Source organism: Oncorhynchus nerka, linkage group LG9b (genome assembly GCF_034236695.1).
Source record: "Oncorhynchus nerka isolate Pitt River linkage group LG9b, Oner_Uvic_2.0, whole genome shotgun sequence".
Taxonomy (NCBI): Eukaryota; Metazoa; Chordata; class Actinopteri; order Salmoniformes; family Salmonidae; genus Oncorhynchus; species Oncorhynchus nerka.
Genome location: NC_088424.1, coordinates 28,254,657 through 28,278,776, shown reverse-complemented (window position 1 = coordinate 28,278,776; position 24,120 = coordinate 28,254,657). Strand labels below are relative to the sequence as shown.

Below are 24,120 nucleotides of genomic sequence, written 5' to 3'. Positions count from 1 at the left end.
GGTTCTCTCTCTACTTTGCTCCGTTCATCTTTCCCTCGATCCTGACTAGTCTCTAAGTCCCTGCCACTGAAAAACATCCCCACCGCATGATGCAGCCACCACCATGCTTCACCGTAGGGTATGGTGCAAAGTTTCCTCCATACGTGACGCTTGGCTTTCAGGCCAAAGAGTTCAATCTTGGTTTCATCAGACCAGAGAATCTTGTTTCATTGTCTGAGAGTCCTTTAGGGGCCTTTTGGCAAACTCCAAGTGGGCTGTCATGTGCCTTTTACTGTCTGGCCACAAAGGGCTGATTGGTGAAGTGCTGCAGAGATGGTTGTCCTTCTGGAAGGTTCTCCCATCTCCACAGAGGAACTCTGGAGGTCTGACAGAGTGACCATCGGGTTCTTGGTCGCCTCCCTCACCAAGGCCCTCCTCCCCCGATTGCTCAATTTGGCTGGGCGGCCAGCTCTAAGAAGAGTCTTGATGGTTCCAAACTTCTTTCATTTAAGATTGATGGAGGCCACTGTGTTCTTGGGGACCTTCAATGCTGCAGAAATGTACCCTTTCCCAGATCTGTGCCTTGACACAATCCTGTCTCGGAGCTCTGCGGACAATTCATTCGACCTCATGGCTTGTGGCTTTCCAAATGATTCATTTTTTACCCCTTTTTCTCCCTAATTTCGTGTATCCAAATGTTAGTAACGGTCTTGTCTCATCAAGTTCGAGAGCCGCGTGTCCTACGAAACACAACCCAACCAAGCCGCACTGCTTCTTGACACAATACCCACTTAACACGGAAGCCAGCCGCACTAACGTGTCGGAGGAAACCGTGTCAGCCCGCCACAGGAGTCTCTAGTGCGCGATGGGACAAGGACATCCCTGCCCGCCAAACCCTCCCCTAACCAGGATGACGCTGGGCTAATTGTGCACCGCCCCATGGGTCTCCCAGTCGCGGCCGGCTGCGACAGAGCCTGGACTCGAGCCTTTCCAAATGATGTCCAATCAATTGAATGTACCACAGGTGGACTCCAATCAAGTTGCAGAAACATGGATGATCAATGGAAACACCTGAGCTCAATTTCGAGTCTCATAGCAAAAGGTCTGAATACTAACGTAAATAAGGTATTTCTGTTTTTTATTCTTAATGAATTAGCAAAAATAAAACATAAACTGTTTTTGCTTTGTCATTATTGGGTATTGTGTGTAGATTAATGAGGAAAAAAACAAATTTAATCAATTTTAGAATAAGGCTGAAACGTAACAAATTGTGGAAAAAGTCAAGTGGTCTGAATACTTTCCGAATGCACTGTATCATACCCCCCAAAAAATGCTAACCTCCCCTGTTATTGTAATGGTGAGAGGTTAGCATGTCTTGGGGGTATGATCTTCATTCATGATTATCCGTAATCATTGTAGCATCCACATTAATGTAGAAGATTAATGTAGAAGAAATATATTCTATTCTTATTTAAAATAAAAGTGTCTCCAAAATGACAATACATTATTTACCATTCATTTCTATTGGGCACAACATAATCTGAAACACAACCAAAACAAACTGCAAATGCTTCCAACATGTTTGTAGAGCCACAAGCTTGATGTAGTCATTGCGTGCTAGGAATATGGTACAAAATACTAAATGTTTGACTACATTAACACACATATAAGTGAATTTGTCAAAATACTTATGAAACCTTGGGGGTACTAGATAGATAAAGTGCTTTCATTTATAAAAAGAGAAACAGATAAGTATGAAAATACCCTCAAATAAAAGGTGACATTCTGATATGTCGCCCCATATGAAACATTTTTATCTCAAATCCAAAATGTTGGAGTATAGAGACAAATATAATTTGTTTTATTATTTCATTTTTTATTTTAAAAGATTTACCCACCTGCTAGTGACAGCCTTGTCTCATCTTGGCAACTCGTCAATGGGCCGGGAGAGGCGAAGTTTGAGACATGCGTCCTCCAAAACATGACCCGTATAGCCGCCTACCTAACACACCGCTCACTTAACCCAGAAGTCAGCCGCACTAGACCACTTCCACACTCCATCTCCCAGGGCAGCAACAGCCAGGTCCAGGGGCTGGCAAGGTCTGATTATGCATCGGTGCTGCCAATTAAGGTTATCATCAGTCAGTCTGCAAGCTTGCAAAGCCTTGAGGCTGCAAGTTTTCTTGGTGTCCATGAGGCCTTTCATTTTTGGTTTGAATCCTTAGTTTGGGCTTGACTGTTTCCAGTTTCCTTTCTGTATATATTTATGTTCATCACCCCGAACTGAACAACAATAATCTGTTTGTGCTGGCCAACCAAGAAGTATTTGGTATTTTATTAGGATCTCCATTAGCTGTGAAAGCAGCAGCTTCTCCTCCTGGGGTCCATAGAGAACATGAAACATAATACAGAACATCAATAGACAAGAACAGTTCAAGGACAGAACTACATACATTTAAAATGTCACACATAGCCTACATATCAGTACATACACACAATATATAGGTCAAATAGGGGAGAGGAATTGTGCCGTGAGGTGATGCTTTATCTGTTTTTTTAAACAAGGTTTGCTGTTCACTTGAGCAATCTGAGATGAAAGGGAGTTTTATGAAATCATGGCTCTATATAATATTGACATTTTCTTTAATTTGTTCTGTATTTGGCGATTGTGAAAAGACTGGTAGCAGTATTGTGACTGTGTCACATCTGTGTGTAAGCTGACTATGCAAACAATTAGGAATATTCAACACATGAATGTTTCTTAGAAAAAGAAGTGCTGTAGTCAGTCTCTCCTCTACCTTTAGCCAAGAGAGACAAGCATGCATAGTATTGATATTAGCCCTCTGATTACAGTGAAGAGCAAGATGTGCTGCTCTGTTCTGGGCCAGCTGCAGTTCTTCTAGTTCCTTATTTGCAGCACCTGACCACATGACTAGGCAATAATTAAGATACAACTGTGGTCTAGAACAGGGAATGATTTGTACCAAAGATAATGCTCTTAGTTTTAAAGATGTTCAGGACTTAATATATCACTAGCCACTTTAAACAATGCTACTTAATATAATGTTTACATACCCTACATTACTCATCTCATATGTATACAGTATGTACAGTGGGGAGAACAAGTATTTGATACACTGCCAATGTTGCATGTTTTCCTACTTACAAAGCATGTAGGAGGTCTGTAATTTTTATCATAGGTACACTTCAACTGTGAGAGACGGAATCTAAAACAAAAATCCAGAAAATCACATTGTATGATTTTCTACTGCATCTTTATGTAATACATGTATCACTAGCCACTTTAAACTATGCCACTTTGTTTACATACCCTACATTACTCATCTCATATGTACAGTGGGGCAAAAAAGTATTTAGTCAGCCACCAATTGTGCAAGTTCTCCCACTTAAAAAGATGAGAGAGGCCTGTAATTTTCATCATAGGTACACTTCAACTATGACAGACAAAATGAAAAAAAAATCCAGAAAATCACATTGTAGTATTTTTTATGAATTTATTTGCAAATTATGGTGGAAAATACTGCATCTTGCCTATGCCGTTCTGTACCATCACTCATTCATATATCTTTATGTACATATTCTTTATCCCTTTACACTTGTGTGTATAAGGTAGTCGTTTTTGGAATCGTTAGATTAGATTACTCGTTGGTTATTGCTGCATTGTCTTAACTAGAAGCACAAGCATTCCGCTACACTCGCATTAACATCTGCTAACCATGGTGTATGTGACAAATACATTTGATTTAATTTGATTTGACTAGTTATTCACCATTGTTGCCCTTTCAGAAACATGGTTGACTGAAGAACCATGCTTTATCACGTCTCCTTATAATGCTATTCACCACTGTAGGACATCAAGAGTGAGGAGGAGTGTCCATTTTTGTTCATAGACATTTTCAATTATTTGTAAAAGTGGACCTCACACTTACATCTGTGCGAGATCCACTGATGTTGAATCTCTTTTCATTTTCATTTTTTGGTAGTAAAAAAGTGGTAATTGGATGCATCTATTGGGCACCTGATTCTGACATTGGTAGAAAAATTGGTAAAAAAATTGATAAAATTTTCTCATAAATCCCGCTCCCCTGAATACTGCAAATTACAAAAAGTAATTCCAAGAATCTTTAAATAATATAAAGTAAACTTGGAAAATCATCAATCAGCTATTGAATAAAAAAAAGCATCTACAACTATCCCATCTCAACGTATTGTTGTATATTAGCCCTGTAGTGATCCTGATGTTATTTCATGTGAATTTAATAACTTTTTTGTGAATGTGGGTTCCTCTCTGTCAAATAAGATTTAGAAAATTGATGGAAATCCCTTGGATTACATTAAGGGACATTTCCTTTCTCTGCTTCAGTTTGATAACAAGCTAAGCGTCAGTACAGAGACAAAGTGGAATCTCAATTCAATGGCTCAGACACAAGAGGCATGTGGCAGGGTCTACAGTCAATCACGGACTACAAGAAGAAACCCAGCCCAGTCACGGACCAGGATGTCTTGCTCCCAGGCAGACTAAATAACTTTTTTGCCCGCTTTGAGGACAATACAGTGCCACTGACACGGCCTGCAACGAAAACATGTGGTCTCTCCTTCACTGCAGCCGAGGTGAGTAAGACATTTAAACGTGTTAACCCTCGCAAGGCTGCAGGCCCAGACGGCATCCCCAGCCGCGCCCTCAGAGCATGCGCAGACCAGCTGGCCGGTGTGTTTACGGACATATTCAATCAATCCCTATACCAGTCTGCTGTTCCCACATGCTTCAAGAGGGCCACCATTGTTCCTGTTCCCAAGAAAGCTAAGGTAACTGAGCTAAACGACTACCGCCCCGTAGCACTCACTTCCGTCATCATGAAGTGCTTTGAGAGACTAGTCAAGGACCATATCACCTCCACCCTACCTGACACCCTAGACCCACTCCAATTTGCTTACCGCCCAAATAGGTCCACAGACGATGCAATCTCAACCACACTGCACACTGCCCTAACCCACCTGGACAAGAGGAATACCTATGTGAGAATGCTGTTCATCGACTACAGCTCGGCATTCAACACCATAGTACCCTCCAAGCTCGTCATCAAGCTCGAGACCCTGGGTCTCGACCCCGCCCTGTGCAACTGGGTACTGGACTTCCTGACGGGCCACCCCAGGTGGTGAGGGTAGGCAACAACATCTCCTCCCCGCTGATCCTCAACACGGGGCCCCACAAGGGAGTGCGTTCTGAGCCCTCTCCTGTACTCCCTGTTCACCCACGACTGCGTGGCCACGCACGCCTCCAACTCAATCATCAAGTTTGCGGACGACACAACAGTGGTAGGCTTGATTACCAACAACGACGAGACGGCCTACAGGGAGGAGGTGAGGGCCCTCGGAGTGTGGTGTCAGGAAAATAACCTCACACTCAACGTCAACAAAACTAAGGAGATGATTGTGGACTTCAGGAAACAGCAGAGGGAACACCCCCCTATCCACATCGATGGAACAGTAGTGGAGAGGGTAGCAAGTTTTAAGTTCCTCGGCATACACATCACAGACAAACTGAATTGGTCCACTCACACTGACAGCGTCGTGAAGAACCTCAGGAGGCTGAAGAAATTCGGCTTGTCACCAAAAGCACTCACAAACTTCTACAGATGCACAATCGAGAGCATCCTGGCGGGCTGTATCACCGCCTGGTACGGCAACTGCTCCGCCCTCAACCGTAAGGCTCTCCAGAGGGTAGTGAGGTCTGCACAACGCATCACCGGGGGCAAACTACCTGCCCTCCAGGACACCTACACCACCCGATGTTACAGGAAGGCCATAAAGATCATCAAGGACATCAACCACCCGAACCACTGCCTGTTCACCCCGCTATCATCCAGAAGGCAAGGTCAGTACAGGTGCATCAAAGCTGGGACTGAGAGACTGAAAAACAGCTTCTATCTCAAGGCTATCAGACTGTTAAACAGCCACCATTGAGTGGCTGCTGCCAACACACTGTCATTGACACTGACCCAACTCCAGCCACTTTAATAATGGGAATTGATGGGAAATGATGTAAATATATCACTAGCCACTTTAAACAATGCTACCTTATATAATGTTACTTACCCTACATTATTCATCTCATATGCATACGTATATACTGTACTCTACATCATCGACTGCATCCTTATGTAATACATGTATCACTAGCCACTTTAACTATGCCACTTTGTTTACTTTGTCTACATACTCATCTCATATGTATATACTGTACTCGATACCATCTACTGTTTGCTGCTCTGTACCATCACTCACTCATATATCCTTATGTACATATTCTTTATCTTCTTACACTGTGTATAAGACAGTAGTTTTAGAATTGTTAGTTAGATTACTTGTTGGTTATCACTGCATTGTCGGAACTAGAAGTACAAGCATTTCGCTACACTCGCATTAACATCTGCTAACCATGTGTATGTGACAAATAAAATTGGATTTGATTATGATTTGATTTGATTTGATACCCCTGATGTAATGGAGGTGATGGAGGTAATTGGTCATTTAAAGAAATCAGCAGCAGGTCATGATGAGATTGGTGCCTCTTTGGTGAAATCAGTATCTTCCTCGATTACTGAGCCTCAGTCTCACACTACCATTCAAAAGTTTGGGGTCACCTAGAAATGTCCTTGTTTTAGAAAGAAAAGCATATTTTCTGTCCATTAAAATAACATAAAATTGATCAGAAATACAGTGTCGACATTGTTAATGTTGTAAATTACTATTGTAGCTGGAAACGGATGGTTTTGTTTTTGGAATATCTATAGTCGTGGCCAAATTTTTAGAGAATGACACAAATATTAATTTTCACAAAGTTTGCTGCTTCAGGCCATTTTGGATTGAGCTGTGAATGCATTGTTTTTAGCTGTCCCATAAGGTATATGTTTCATGGCAGTACTGTTGTTTTTGTTCTGGAATCACTTTGTAAATAAACACCTTTGCACAGAAGAACATTTGCGGCTCTGCCATCTTTTTATTTTGATAGAGGTTAGGGTTTCCAGTATAGCCTTCTGGCCTACTCTACGTGACAGTTCCAATGGCACGTTGTGTTAGCTAATCCAAGTTTAACATTTTAAAAGGCTAATTGATCATTCGAAAACCCTTTTGCAATTAGGTTATGTTAGGGTTCCGTCAATCGAATCTGGTATCAGGATAAATATGACATTGAGTCACCGATTGTATACTATGTTTTTTTAATTAGCTAAACAATAAGTGGTAAATAAAATATTTGTATATACGGGCTCTCTGTCCCACCTCGCAGGGCAAACAGAGAACTGACTTTTTCCTGACAAAGATATTATAATACACTCTGAACAGAGGTAGTTCCTGCTTCCAAGCCGGCCAGTCAGAGTAGAGACTGGGCGGGGTTTAGACTCACTCAGCCTATCGTTGATTGTTGGCACAGAGCTGGTCCCGGCCCCCGGGACCTCCAGCGGTCAGTAATTGTGTAGAATATACAGTTATCAGGCACCTGGCTCCTGCTATCTAACAAAATACCATTTGTTCTCGCAACACTACGTTCTGAATGTGCCACCCCAACTCATTAAACAGTTCCTGCCTTCATGTTCATCTGTATTTATCCATCACGAGAAAGGCCCATGGCCCTGAAACTGTTAACAATGTCTCAAGTCAGCTGTGTTGCATAACACATACATCCACACAAGCCAACAGCAGATAATATTCAATCACATATATGGTAACGGGCTATAGTGCATAACACAGAATCCTCATAGTTATCACAGCTAAAAACTGTTGTTCTGATTAAAGAAGCAATAAGTGGGAGGCCCCAGTGCACAACTGAGCAAGGGGAAAAGTACATTAAAGCGTCTAGTTTGAGAAACTTACACCTCAAAAGTTCACAACTGGCAGCTTCATTAAATAGTACCCGCAAAACACCAGTCTCAATATTAACAGTGAAGAGGCGACTCCGGGATGCTGACCTTCTAGGCAGAGTTGCAAAGAAAAAGCTAAATCTCAGACTCACCAATAAAAATAAAAGATTAAGATGGGCATAAGAACACAGACATTGGACAGAGGGACTCTGCCTAGAAGGCATTTTTGTCCCCACCATTTTTGTCCCCACCAGTTTTATTATTGCAGCTAAGGTGTGCTTTAGGACCGTATGGACGCCTCCGAGTGGTCGGGTAGGCTGTTTGAGGTGTTCAGCCGGCTGGTTTTAGGCCCATGCAGACACCACAGAGCAGGCTGATAGGCTGAGTGAAGGCAAAGCTTCGGGAAGGCTGGCTGGATCAGCACAGAAGAATTGAGCATAGTTCAGTGTCTCCTGACCCCTCCTGTCTCAGCCTCCAGTATTTATGCTGCAGTAGTTTATGTGTCGGGGGGCTAGGGTCAGTTTGTTATATCTGGAGTACTTCTCCTGTCCTATTCGGTGTCCTGTGTGAATCTAAGTGTGCGTTCTCTAATTCTCTCCTTCTCTCTTTCTTTCTCTCTCTCGGAGGACCTGAGCCCTAGGACCATGTCCCAGGACTACCTGACATGATGACTCCTTGCTGTCCCCAGTCCACCTGGCCATGCTGCTGCTCCAGTTTCAACTGTTCTGCCTTACTATTATTCAACCATGCTGGTCATTTATGAACATTTGAACATCTTGGCCACGTTCTGTTATAATCTCCACCCGGCACAGCCAGAAGAGGACTGGCCACCCCACATATGCTCTCTCTAATTCTCTCTTTCTTTCTCTCTCTCGGAGGACCTGAGCCCTAGGACCGTGCCCCAGGACTACCTGACATGATGACTCCTTGCTGTCCCCAGTCCACCTGACTGTGCTGCTGCTCCAGTTTCAACTGTTCTGCCTTATTATTATTCGACCATGCTGGTCATTTATGAACATTTGAACATCTTGGTCATGTTCTGTTATAATCTCTACCCGGCACAGCCAGAAGAGGACTGGCCACCCCACATAGCCTGGTTCCTCTCTAGGTTTCTTCCTAGGTTTTGGCCTTTCTAGGGAGTTTTTCCTAGCCACCGTGCTTTTACACCTGCATTGTTTGCTGTTTGGGGTTTTAGGCTGGGTTTCTGTACAGCACTTTGAGATATCAGCTGATGTACGAAGGGCTATATAAATAAATTTGATTTGATTTGATTTGATTCAGTGTGTATGTGTTGCGCTCTTTCACCAAGTTGTAAAAGCAAGCAGAGCAGAAACTGCAGAAAACCTAACTAGTGAAAGCTGAAAACCTAACTAGTGTTTATTAGTTTCTATTCATTTTTATTCTGTTTTTTTTGCTTCAATCAAACTAGACCTACAGTACCAGTCAAAAGTTTGGACACACCTACTTAATCAATTCTTTTTTTCTTAAAGAAAAAACTATTTTCTACATTGTAGAATAATAGTGAAGACATCAAAACTATGAAATACCACATATGGAAAGTCCTGCACTAATGTTCCAACATCTAGAGGAAAGCCTTCCCAGAAAAATGGAGGCTGTTATATCGGCACAGGAGGGACCAACTCCATATTAATACCCATGATTTTGCAATGAGGTGTTCGAGCAGGTGTCCAAATACTTTTGGTCATGTAGTGTATTTATAAAATGCTTGCTGGCATCAATCAATCAAGAGGCAACAGGTCATACTATTTTGTTCCAGACAACATCAGATACATGGGCTACACAGACTGAGACGAGGGGTGCTTTTTCACTCGCTCTGATGATTTCTCCAGTGAGATTCAGCCACTTGCAAATTGATGGAGAGACAAAACAGAATAGTTCTTTTTTGGCGGGGTTGGTTGGTTGGTTGGTCAAATAGCATGGCTTACCTTGGCATCCATGAATATACACCACTGCTAGTAAGGTTACAGAACAGTAGACAAGCCTAGGACCTCTAGACTTACAGAGTACAGTGAAACAGTAGGTTTGTCTAATCGGTTCTGTAACAATATATATTCATATATTTGAGGCTTTCCTCTCGTGGATCTTGTTGAGGACATCAACAGTGTCCTCCAGCAGGTATTCAAAGAGGCTGTCGACCATCCTCATCTTGATGGCCAACTCCTCGTGCTGCCAATTCTGCATCTGGAGCTGTTCTCCAGGCAGCTCTTGATGCTGAAAGAGACCAACAGGATACATTAGTGTGTGTGCGTGTGTCAATTATGGACAATGACAAGACACTTGTAAAAGGTTTACCAGAATGTGGTCCACCCTGTCCACCTTCTTCCGCTTGAGGCTTGTTGCGAAGGTATGGCCAAACTTCTTGGTCAGGTCCACCTCTACCTTCTTGAGGCCATATGCCTTTAAAACCTCATGTGTTATGAATGCCTGTGACAGACACAAACAGTATTAACACAATAACGCATAACACTCACACACACACAATCAATCACACACACACACAATCTCTCTCACACACACACAGCGCAAGACTTGACTCCACAAATCCTGCTTTTGTCTCACCTGAACCTCTGCCATATTATCGAAGCTGAGTTTACACTTGTAGGTGCAGTGTCTGACCTCAGGCTTCTCCCATGGCAGCCTCTTAACTTTTCCTTCTGGGAAGATGTCCTTCAGGATCTCCCAGCTGAGGTCAAAAACAGCCTTTAGGAAAATTAGAGACATACTGTAGGAGGGTCACTCAAAACTACACAAACAATGAGCCACCACTTCGATAAATCCTGTAAAAAAGGTCAGGACGGTTTTGTTCCCTACTATTCCACCATGTTAACTAATTCACACTAATGGGGTGAATTAGCTGATTGTGTGAATCAATATATGAATAGTGTGAATCTATGATTTTACACCAAGGCTTACCATCCTGTAGCTACGCTTGCTACGGGTCTCCAGATCATCTCCCTCTGCATATATCCCCAGGGGGATGCTTGGCTTGTCTTCGTCAGCCAGGATGTGTGGCCCCTGGGCCAGCTTGCTTTGGGTCCAAATGTGTCCAGTGGCCAGGTGCACCAGCCTGGTCACCGCAGGCACTGTGTGGGGCACCACCATGGGGATCTTAGCCTTTTGTGGCTTAAGCTTGGCTGGTTCTTTGGGAGGCTCTTTGTCACCTGCTTTAGCCTGGGGCTGCTGGTTTCCACCTGCCTTGGCATGGGACTGCTGGTTTCCACCTGCCTTGGCATGGGGCTGCTGGTTTCCACCTGCCTTGGCATGGGGCTGCTGAAGCTTACAGAGTTGCTTCCTCTTTGCCCCACTGTGGCCCAAATCATTGTTGAACCACTCATCCCCGAGCTCGTCCAGCAGCTCATCGAGCTCATCGCTAGATTTTGTATTTTTCCCCTCTTTGGCTGGACCAATGGCTTTGGCGACGGTGGTACGGCTGGCCTTTGTCTGGACCGAGTGTGGAACAGAGAATAGTTATACTAGAGAATGTACTGGAGACAACAAAAAGGAACTTCTCAAGACATGGACAGTACAAAAGCATCCAAAAACATCCACCTGGCTGTTGCTCTGCTCAGGAGGGTAGGGTGAGCACCTGCCGGTGCTGCTGCCTCGGCCACTGCTGGAGCTGTGGCTGGAACTGGAGCTCGAGTTGCTCTCCTCAATCTCACTCTCCCCAGAAGACTCAAAGTCCTCCTCATAGTCAGCCTCAGCCTAAGGGTGAAAGACTCATTCAGTGACCCACAGTAGAACATTACCTATGGCCAATGACTTTGAACTACATGTATATTAAAAATAAATAACAAAAGTTACTCCCTTACCTCTTCCTCTTTCTCCGCATCTGAGGACACCTTCTCCTCCTTCTCCTCAGTGTCAGGGCTGAACTGGAACAAATTGCCATCGGAGGCCTTGGAGGGTTCTTGTTCCCCCTGGGAGGCTTGGACGATCCACACGGCCAGAACCTCCTTCTCCAGGCAGAGCACGGCTGCCTCCACGGCATCCAGCTGGCGTTTCCATTCTAGCAGCTTCTCTGCCTGGCAGCAACGCTGCCAGAGCACATGCTCACGCTTGGTAAGGTACCTAGCAGATGAGACATATCAATTATTTCCCCCACAGATGAACCTGTGAGATTACATAAATCCATATCAGATGACAAAGTGTGTAGTAGGAGTACAGTATTAACTAGATATAAGGCCATTAAAACAGAGTTACTTTGAAACCTTGTTGGCCTCCTTACGACTCCTTCTTCCCAATAACTGAACCTCCTCCTATGGGGACCATACATTACAGTACATGTAGTTAGTTACTTATACACAACCATGGTTATGCTATTAAGTACAGTACATACAAAGTAAAAGTGGTGTTACTAAGTACATACAATAATGGTGTTACTAAGTACATAATACCATAATGGTGTTACAAAGTACACATAAAATCATAGCAGTGTTGCTAAAGTACCCCAAAACTTCAATTAAACGCTTAGTCTCAAATAGCTGCCTGTCCCTTTTAAAACATAGGTAGCATAAACGTAACCACATGTATATGGATTTGCATTAGTATACAGTACCAGTCAAAAGTTTGGACACACCAAATACTCATTAAATTGTCTTTCTTTATTTTTACTATTTTCTACATTGCATAATAATAGTGAAGACATCAAAACTATGAAATAACACGGAATCATGTAGTAAACAAAATAGTGTTAAACAAATCAAAAAATATGTAATATTGTCAAATGGTGGGTGTAGGTGGTGCAGTGAAGTCAGGCGCAGGAGAGCAGAGATGAGTGAACAAAGAAGCACTTTACTGAGGCAATATAATTAGAACAGAACGCAACAAGTGAGGCAGCACAAAGTACAACAACCCAATACAAAGTACCGGCTGCCACAAAGCACGGGTACAAAACAAAAGCCAGCACAAACCAGCCGGAAACATGCTAACCTAGACAATAAACAATACCCCACACAGACATGGAGGGAACAGAGGGCTAAATACACATAGTAATTATGAGGAGATGTAAACCAGGTGTGCAGGAAAACAAGACAAAACAAATGGAAAATGAAAGGTGGAGCGGTGATGGCTAGAAGACCGGTGACATCGACCGCGGAACGCCGCCCGAACAAGGAGAGGGACCAACTTCGGCGGAAGTCGTGACAAATATTTGAGGTTCTTCAAAGTAGCCACCCTTTGCCCTTTGGGAATTTGAGTGGTGCAGCGGTCTAAGGCACTGCATCTCAGTGCAAGAGGCATTACTACAGTCCATGTTTCAAATCCACGCTGAGTTATAGTCAGTGTCAGAATGGGTAATTGACAATAAATGGGTCTTACATACATCCAAAATCATTGTATTTGGTTCAAAGCAGCTGAAGTCCTAGGAGTAACATTGGATGGTCAGTTAACAGGGGGCAAAGCCCAAGTGGATCGGTTGTCTAAAGCACAGCATCTCAGTACAAGATGTGTCACTGCAGTCCCTGGTTCAAATCCAGACTGTATCACATCCGGCCATGATTGGGAGTCCCATAGGGTGGTGCACAATTGGCCCAACGTTGGCCAGGGTAGGCCATCATTGTAAATAAGAATTTGTTCTTAACTGACTTGCCTAGTTAAATAAATAAAAATAATTGATGACAGCTTGGCACACTCTTGGCATTCTCTCAACCAACTTCAAGAGGTAGTCACCTGGAATGCGTTTGAGCCAATCAGTTGTGTAGTGACAAGGGTGGTATACAGAAGATAGCCCAAGTTGGTAAAAGACCAAGTAAATATCATGGCAAGAACAGCTCAAATAAGTCCATGAAGGTCAAGAACTTTGAATGTTTCTTCAAGTGCAGTTGCAAAAACCATCAAGCGAAATGATGAAACTGGCTCTCAGGAGGATCGCAACAGGAAAGGAAGACCCAGAGTTACCTCTGCTGCAGAGGATAAGTTCATTAGAGTTACCAGCCTCAGAAATTGCAGCCCAAATAAATGCTTCACATAGTTAAAGTAACAGACACATCTCAACATCAACTGTTCAGAGGAGTCTGAGTGAATCAGGCCTTCATTGTTGAATTGCTACAAAGAAACCACTACTAAAGGACACCAATAATAAGAAGAGACTTGCTTGTGCTAAGAAACTGGTGAATTCGACTGGTGAAATCTGTCTTTTGGTCTGATTTTTGGTTCCAACTGCGGTGTCTTTATGAGACGCAGAGTAGGTGAGCGGATTATCTCCGCATGTGTGATTCCCAACCTTGAAGCATGTCAGATCATGTCTATTGCATATATAAGCCAGTGGGGACAATAGAGTGTAATGAATTAATCAGCACATTTACCATGCAAGGGGTCTCCATTCTGAAATAGATCCACTTGTTTCACCAGCCAGTCAAAGCGACCACTCTGTTCAGAGATTGAACAGAGACTGACAAACTGCTAGTGATACTCTAAAACAGAATGCTGCCTTCATGATGTAATAATACACTGCATGGTACATGTAATAAGGAACACTGAGGATGAAGTAATCCATATTAACATTCTTCAAGAGCAGTCAATGTGGTCAAATGAGTGATGTGTGTTAATTCACGTGTATTAAACTTTTTTTAAAAACTTTTTCATACAACTATAGCTTAAAATCAAATGTTCAGTGTCACTTTCCTTGCTACTCTTTTATTTCAAAATAAAAGTTGATAAAGCTGAAGATTAAACAAATTGAGCAGTCCATCTCTGTCTCTGACTGACATTGAGTGATATGTTCTATAAATGTAATACTAGGCCACCAACTAGTGTAAAATGTATGATATACTTCACCATAGCATTTGGCCCTTTCAACAATTGCATTGATATTTATAGTGTAATGTTCATATTCAGTTCCTTAGGCCTAGAGCAGTTTTGACTCAAGTTATTATTGATGGGTTAGTAACTTCCACTCCAGAAGGATGTCCAAGCCATTCATTTCATGATGCTTAAAAAAAAAAAAGTATTTACCAAATAAATTAAATCAGGTGTGACATCAGGCATTTTCAATGGTGCATGGTTCACAATAAAAAATGAATTAAGATTATCAATTAATACATATACTAGTTTGTATAGAACATGGGCATACGGTACTTGATCTAACACTGACTGATTCCCTGCACAGAGTAATGATTATTGGGATAATTTCCATGCATAACCAACCCCTTTCCCTCCCTTCCTTCTCCAGGCAGCCTGTGTAGCCTACATTCATCTCAGCTAGACTCCTTGGCTCCCAGCCTCTCTCCTGGATTTAGCTGCACAGCACTAATCATCATCACTCAAGGAATTCACGCGAATTCGTTTTTAATCATAATCTCAGACAATTTGAGGAATACAAGGAGAATAAGACGAATTTCTTGTCATTTTGATGGCAGGTGCCCTGGTAACTGATAGTATGAAGAAGGGGACGTCACTTCAAGGTAAATGTTGTTTTTACAGATGAATATTTTACAGATGAGTTAATTGGTGTTTTCCCCAACGATCCATTACAGTATTCCCTAGAGCCCATAGTAACATGTTTCTAGTCGTTTATTTGGTGCTGTGATTATACTGTAATGCGCTTAATTGTTTGTGTCTGTGTTCATGAAAACATCCTATTATTCCACATATACCTGTTGGAAGCTCGGTTTTTTATAATATTTTATTTCATCGATTCGCCGGCGACCAATGTTTGACACGCACAAATTAGTCGAAAGGTGGTATAACTTGGCAGATCTTGTTGCAAACAATTCCAGTACGCAATAAGTGTTGCGCAAGGTAACAACCATGGACATATTTGCAAATTAAAAAGGACACAGAATCTCAATGGAGTGGTTAACTTTATAATGAAGATTGAAAAGCATGTGAACGTTCTGATATTATATTATATATCACGAATTTGATTATGTGTTAGGCTGTGTTTTATTCATTCGCAGCTACAAATGTAATAACAGTACAAACAAAAAAAGAAACAAGGAAATAACAGTTAGCTAGCTGAAGGAAAACCTCTATTCTATTCTAGCTACCCCATGCCCTTACAGTTTTTGCAAAGGGAGATACTCATGGCCTATGCGGTCCTAATAAGTTGTTTTGTTATTGCTACTATGACATATTTCATATGGCATAATTAAAAGTAATACTAATGACGAGTTCATCTATATCTTCAACATAATAAAAGTCCAGACTGATATGATTTACATCATGTTGGTTCAAGTGTGTTGCTTATATGATGCTATGTACTATGAGGCCAAGGTCCAGTTTCAGTTATGGCAACACACAAAGCACAATAGAATACAATGCATTGGTCTTTCTCAGTGTACTGCCTGTCACTGGCTGTCCCTCTACAGTAACCTAGGTTAGGGCAGAGGCAGCTCTGCAGTCATGTCTCCTGTGGCTGTACAGGTCTGAAGAGCTGCCGATGAGTGACTCACTCTCTCTCCTCTCTCTGTGCCTCAGCTCTCCCACACTCCAGAATGCTCCTTTCAGCTTCTGCTCAGTGGAAACGGCCTTGTCTCTTCTCTGTCTCAGATAGTGTCGCAGCTAACCACTGTTCTGTTCTGCCATTGCTAATATACAGTAGTTGAATAGCCCCATAGAACAACAGCAGCCAGGGTTCTCATGTGGGGTCCATTGGAGCAATGGGTTTGATAATGGTGTGATGAACCCCTGGCATTTACGTTATCATCTAATTCTTTAGTCATATTCAGGGCATTTTAATATAGTGCGTTGGGTAGATTTGTTCATGTAATCAAATTGCAACCTGGGAAGGTGAGGTTAGAGAGGATCAGATCATTATTTACTCAATACAAATAAATGTTGTCCTACTGGTACTTTGTAACTAAGGCAGTCAGTTTTCAGCATCCCCATTTTGGAGATTGTATTGTGTTTCCAAGAAACAAAAGTCTAAAGAGAAAGCTTGGTTTTCCATCTATCATTCTCCTTATTTCCCACTGCAAGTGCTTGGTTCGTTTGGTACATATGAGTTATTAGTGGTTCACGTTCACGCAAACAGCTGTTAAAGCTAAAAGAAAATGGCACTGCTTCAGGGAAGGTCACTTTGCTTTTCTTTTCATCCATTTGTGTGAAATGGCAAGATACACCCAATTACTCAGCAGTAAAATATCAATAGAGCCGTACGCCTTCACAAGGACCAGATGTTTAACCCCTTTTATTTGGCAACATCATCATCACTAAAAGGAACAGACCTACGGTCAGATAGAGATGACTCTGGTATGTGCCTACATCGGACGAAAGGTTAAAGGTTAAAAGAGGGAGGCTTGAGGCAGGTGGACTTACTGCCTGAGAGAAGCAAATATTTTTTCAAAAACTGTAGTCTGCACAAGATAAGACTGAACAGTGGATTAATCAGATTGTTATTAGCTTCAGGTTATCAGATTGACTTACAGAAAACAAATATTTTTTCTAGGACTTGGCACAGAAAAATATTATCAGTATACATATTTGCAACTCATCGGTAGCTGCAGTCCAATTACTAAAATACCCTCATGGGTGGAATGTTATTAATATGTTTCATAATTTCATAATTAATATATATTAAAAAATAAAAAATCACGCAGAAAATCCAGTGTTTCTATGTTAAATGGTTATAAAGTCTAATATTGGGATGCAAACTCAAAAGGTAATACATTAAAACTCCATAACTGACATGGTACAGGTGTCTTCTTTGTTTTAAGACCATAACCATGTGTGTGAGGTGTACACTTGTGTTTCAAAGTATATTTGTTTAAGGCAACCAAGAAACACTCTGTGTGACCCTGACTTAGCCCACTGCAGTAAAAGGTTAGATGGAATCCACAGTAGGGAGAAACAGCGCCACTGGCTGCCCCACCACCATTGTTATTGTTTTTGTTGCTGAGCTGAGCAACAGTACATATTGCGCTCTTCTATGGTGCGTGCAATGATGTCAGAGGGAAAAAAATTGTGTTTGTTGTTTGCAATAACTTCTATGCTGTTGTAATCACATGGAAGTGGCTGTTTCACCATTAGCGATTTGAGATTGAATCTATTCTCTCTCTCTATTTATCTTTCCCTAGCGCTATGTTGATCCCAGCAGCCCTCCTATCCAGAGATGCTCACCAGCTCAGACAAATCTCTATCTCTGATGCCCGACCACTGTGCCCCAGCAGGTTTGGCTTCCGGGCCCAAAGGCAGCACATCCAGTAGGGGGATGCACGGCACTCGCTCCTCCCTCTCTCTCCCTGAGCCAGAGCCATGGCGCCGGACCCCCAGCCCAGGCACCACCCGTCAAGGGGGCCTTGTCCAGGAGTCCCGCTCCTGCTCCTTGCAGGTTCCCCACTCCGGCCTGGAGACCCTGGATCTACCCCCGCGTGCGGCCAGCTTCGATGTCCCTTACAGGGTGGAAGAGGCAGGGTCGGACACAGGCTCAGGGTCTGTGAGCCCCTGTAGTATGCAGAGGAGACGAGGTGGCATCGTGGATCAGAGAGATGTGATCAGGGCCCACGAGTCGCACAAGATGCAGAGCACACCACAGGCCCGCAGGAAAGACTGGGAGTAAGTACACAGGATGGAGGGGTTCTCTCTTCACATCTCTGTCCTGTGTCAAGATTAAAAGAAGCAGGGGGAAAGAAATGTACAGAATGTATCCAGGGATAGAATGTATACAATAACTTACAGGAATTCACAGAATAATCAGCCTACACTACGTTGGTTGAAGTGTGGCAGATTCTCATGTTATGCTGTGATAACAAGACAGAATTGCCAAAGTGGTCAATGTGCTCACCTCATCTGGCTGCAGGTTTATTGGGCGGCACAGTGTCCCTGTCTGACTGGCTGTACAAATCTCTAGGTTGAATCTGATGCTGTGTTACAATATTATTGGTGGTTGGGTTCTATCTACTGTATGTGTTGCTTGCTTGTGGAACTTTGAGCTCTGGAGCTCTGATTACCTCCTTAGCATCACTCAACTGTGGAGTGCCACTCCATCACGGTAACCCCACCCCCACTCTCCCCCCACATCCCCCAGCACATCTTCTTTATCATACAGTACATACAGCACATTCTGGTATATACTGTGTTCTCTGGTTGTAATTCTCTCTTTGTCTCTGTCTCTCTAATGCTTTCTCTCTCTCTCTCTCATGCTTCCTCTCTCTCAATTTCTCTCATTCTCTCTCATTCTCTCTTTTCCACACTCTCTCTCTCACTCTGTCATACACACTTACGTAATTACTCTTTTGTATCCCTACTACACTCGCACACTCTCTCTCGCTTCGCATCCCCCCCACCGCCCCCTCACTCATTCATCATATACAGCCAAACATAATTGGGAGACTTGTTTATTTCTGGTTGCAACCCAATGTTCCAATGTGCAACATTCAACGGAATGGGTCAACTCAGTCTTGCATTATGGTATCTATCAGGTTTGGAATCATTTTAAAAAATCAGTCTGGGAATCACTGTGAATTCACCTCAACAACAGTTTTTACATGTCAATATTATATTCACTTTTGAACTCATACAGTTATTCCCACGCATTCCACCTCTAGTGTCTGTGCAGTAGAATGTCTGTCAGGAAGGCCAGACATTAGGGTTTATCTTAGTGTAGTGTGCATATCTGACCATTAGAGGATGCCACAGAATCAAACAAAGCATACCGTGGAAAATCAACTAGATAGTGGCGATGATAATGGAAAGAGAAGTTCTTGTTCTTCCCAGATGTACATAAAAGAGTTTGGGTATTTGCTAAATATGAATGGTGGCTGTTGTAAATATTCACAATTAACATCCAAAGAGCAGTAGAGATGATTCATTCAAAGTATAAAATATACAAAAAAGTATCTTATAAAAGGCAACAAATAATTTTTAATGAAATAAGAGCGTGTGTCTGAAGATGACACATTTTTGAAGTGACATCTATTATCTATACTGTACAGGATAAGGATTACTGTAGGAGACATAAACAATATTTAACATGATCAGAATGCAACGTTGATTGAGAGGATGGGGTGTGGTGTACAGTTAGGTTATTAATAATATGTCTGTTTATATAAGCTTCAGTTATTGGAAGGACCAGATCGACATAACTCAGGAATAGAGAGTGTCTGTTGCTAGGTAACGGAGATAAAGAAAAATGCTAAAGCCACTCCAATCAGCGTTGGTCGGGGTGAAATCCTCTGTCGACAATTACATAAACGCTCTTCTGAGTTCTGCCGATAAGTACACCCATTAATGTTTTAACTCGTGGTGCATGTCAGCTGCATACATTTCTCCCCCTTCCAAAGGAATATGTTTCAAAAGGACTGTGCTTATTTATGAGAATAAATACATCATGAGTTTTTCCTCCATGTCTAGAGACACAAGAGATGGCACCGGAAATGCTCTTCTCCTCTTTGTATCTCCAACACAGAAAGTCCTTCTGAAACACATAATAGTGGAGATGTAGTGCAGATTTGGACCACACATACTATATCCCGTTACCCCACCAGTACATCCTGATGATGTCAACCATGCTAACCCTTCTGATGCTTTGTATTATGAAGTGACATCTGAAGGCATGAGGATGATGATGATGAGCTGAACTAATGATGAATGCATGATTAAGCTATCAATACTGGGTAGTAATCACTTCCAAGTGGACTCAATCTGGAAACAAACTGTGTGAATCAATGTGTTTCTTTGTGCAACTTTGATGGTTAGATATTGGAATAGTTGTTGAATTCAACCGTATGTATCCTATTAAATTACTAGATGGGCTATTTCATAAATCTTCAAAGTTCCAGAATGGGCTGAAAATGGCAGCTACGTATATTGGTCAGGGAGAAATCGAAACCAATCTAATTGGAATGAATGGCAGTAGAGGTATAATCCTTATTTTACTTATGCAGGAAAATAAAAGTAAGATGTGATATATATCAGACATTGTCTAATATAATTATTGCCAACCTAAAATATTGTTATATAATTATAAATACAGTTTATATGGCTTTTTTCAAATTTTCTGTAAAATTGCCTCTAAAATATATGTAAACAGACCATAATTGTCTTAATGTTTGTTTTCTTGAAAAAATGTGAGTGCTATTATATGATACAATATCAGTACTTGTTGCGTTTACAACTTGTCTAAGTTCTATCATCAGCTGATTTCAGCCAGTGTATGGCTGTGTATTGACTGCATTGTTTGAATGGGATGTTGGCATATTGGCAGTTACTTAAAACAATCATTCCTCTAAGACTGTCTGGCTAGCTAGCTAACAAACATACAGTGCAGATACATTCTTCAAATTCATTACTTTGCACAATAATCTTATCACAGCACTGGCAAACCATGGTTTACCAGCTCCCTGACCAAAATGGCTGACCTTTAGCCCATCATAAGAAGGTTAATAGCCATTCTAGTATTCTAATTCTATGCTATCAACATATGAGCAGCGCTCATAGTCATTCATTTAACCTATTTTACCAGAGTGAATTATTATTTGAAGGCGGTATTGACCCCTCGGTTTATCCAGAGGGACTGAAACCTTGACATGGTTGAGTTGAGCTGAGTTGCCCTGAGCTGAGTTGCCCTGGGGGAGAAACCGATTTCTGTAGGAAGTGGTTGCTCTATTGTGCAATATGGCTTTTGTTGGCTAAATGAAAAGAACATAGCAGAAATTCAAGAGAGCTGTGTCGCTATGGAAACAACTGCTAAGAGAGAGAAAAACGAATTTCATGTTCATAGAAATGGACAAATATTTTAGGCCCACCTCTTAGGGTCTTTTCTGGTGCTTTATGTAATGGATGTTTAAGCAAAAATGTCTACATATGACTTTATGTACTGTAGTACTATTGTCACTCTCTTTCTATTTTCTATTTCTCTGTTTCTCTCTCACTCCCCCACCTCCCCCTCCTTCTAGAGTATCTACACATATACCCATAGAGATAGAGGGAGGGATGGGGATTTGGGATGAAGTGGTGGTCATTTTTAAGACCCATTACCACATCTCCCTCCATCCCCATTGGGAAGGGAAGAACAGCGGCAGATGGAATGAGAGAGCCCCGTGTTGCCAAATTAGGTCTCCATCACACTCTGAATTAGTGTGAAAGCCCCTGCTTTCTTCTCCTCTCTCTCCCACATAAAGGGGGGCAGCTCCTCAAGATCTATTTCACGATCTATTTTTATTTCAGACATTATATTCCAATATTAGCACAATGACCTGGATTGGTTAAATGTTTTTAATATTAGCCTACAAGTCTGTCTTCATTAATAAACATACTGTATCTCAATGCTCTCACTGTGTAGCTTAAAGCTAATATATAACATTTAAGGTGGACACATGGAAATCTGTTCATAACACCAGAGGAAACTTAAATTGGCCAATAATGTATTATCAGACTTCTTTGTGTGATAAGGTTTACCTTTCAATTGGGTAGGTTTTCAGTAGTTTTCTTGGTTCCAATAAGTTCTCTTTGTCTCAAGTCTTTGTTTTAGTGTTATGATGGTGGCTCTACATAAACACAGTGCTGATAGTGTGTTCACTAATGCAAGGACTGTGACCTAGTGGTACCAAGGACACAGGTCATGCTTTGCAAGACATGTTTGTTTAAATGCATTGCAGAGAAATGGGCCTATTTGTGTGGGCAGATTGTTTGTCACCTTATTTTCTAGCTGTATTTTACTATAACATAATGCTAACATGTAGGATCACTAATGTGTTCCTTTACTTTCAAAGGTGATTTTACCCCCTCTAACCCCACCCCCTTAGGAATTCTGGTTCTTGTTTTAAATGTAGAACTTACAAGGGAATGTGAATGGTGTGGATAATGGAGATAGAATGCATAGATAGTGTCCATATGTATTTTTGGAAACGGGCAATTTTGACAAAATGTCAGTGTTCAACACTGAAATATATATTGCCATGGAAACGGAAATATGATTTTTCTATCTCATGACAATTCTCATTCAGATGTACAGTATGTTGAAAATTGCTATAGGCTACTGAAAGACGTGGGAGGGGTTGCGCAAGTGTGCGGGAGCTCGCGCTCACTCTGCTTCGTGGTCATTTGGAGGCAGGTAAACACATTGAAAGATAATCGTTCGTGGATCAAACCAGTATTCTAGCGCCAAATGTTTCTCTCTGCAGAAACAATTACATGTGTCATTGTTAAACGGATAAAAGATTTCGAAAATGTTTTAGACGATACAAATTGGTCGCTTCGGAAAGTTACCAAGATCTATTTTGACTGGATGAGAGGAGATGCTTAAAGTTTTTGGAGACGAGGATACATGTCCCGTGGACTCCATTGTCTAACGAAGATCAACTGGGTTTAGGCTAAATATGCATTCTATAGTGTACGTTACTGAATGTATATGTTTTTAGAAAGTTTTAAGTGAAAAGTCGGTGAATGTTGTTCATGTTCCAAGTTTATCCAGTGATGCGTTTTATGTTGAAACTTACCTGGAGCGTGACTGACCATCACCGTTCACTCGCACGGACAGATGGGTTGATCTAGATGGAAATATTTTACAATCCGTGTAATCGAATCGTTATACATTATTAGTATGAAAACTCAACAGGAAATGTACATTTTGTAGTTCACTTCAGCATGGAATGACATTGCATGTAACTTTTTTTTTTGGGGGGGGGGCTCTTTGCGCCTCATCAGGTCGGCTGTCAGTGGATATTTTATTACTCTACCAACAAATTTTATTTTTAATTTGTTTTGATATCCAAGGCAACAGCATATAGCAAGTTTTATCCTCGTTTTTCCCTCCATAGAATGGCTCGGTTTGGAGATGAGGTTCAGATGACGATGGATTCCCGAGACTCCGGGGACCCGGAGCGCGGGGAGGACGGCGGGGACACGGCTTCAGGTACAGGGTCAGGGACGCTAAAACAAACCAAAGCGGCGAGGGCGCGCACCATGGCTCTCTACAACCCTATACCCCACCGGCAGAACTGCCTCACTGTCAACAGGTCGCTCTTCATATTCGCCGAGGACAATTTAATTCGGAAAACCGCCAAGAGGATCATAGAATGGCCATATCCTTCCTTATACTATACATACTCACTCACACGTTATCACAGCACTCAAGATTTGTTTAGTGTTGTCCGTCCATTGTTAAAAAGTATTGCTAACTGCTACTTTGACTGTAGTGCATATCAGCACAATGGACAGCGCCCGTATCTATATTATAATGGCTGTCCTCAGTCGTCACTTTTAATTGAGTTCTTTAGATTTGATTGGACTGTTATAGTAGGCCTTCAGTTTGTTCTTCTTTTTTATTTTCTTCATTTTTTTGAGGTACATTTGTCTATTA

General features: G+C 41.9%; 1 protein-coding gene across 1 annotated transcript in view; it reads left to right on the top strand.

The window, feature by feature from the left end:
* The first annotated feature begins 23,579 nt into the window (after positions 1–23,579).
* Positions 23,580–24,120, top strand: part of LOC115114545 (voltage-dependent R-type calcium channel subunit alpha-1E-like) — a 70,975-nt gene continuing 70,434 nt past the window's right edge. Inside the window, exon 1 of the mRNA XM_065013610.1 lies at positions 23,580–23,842. Within this exon, the coding sequence (XP_064869682.1) occupies positions 23,580–23,842 (263 nt within the window). The remainder of the gene's footprint in view (positions 23,843–24,120) is intronic.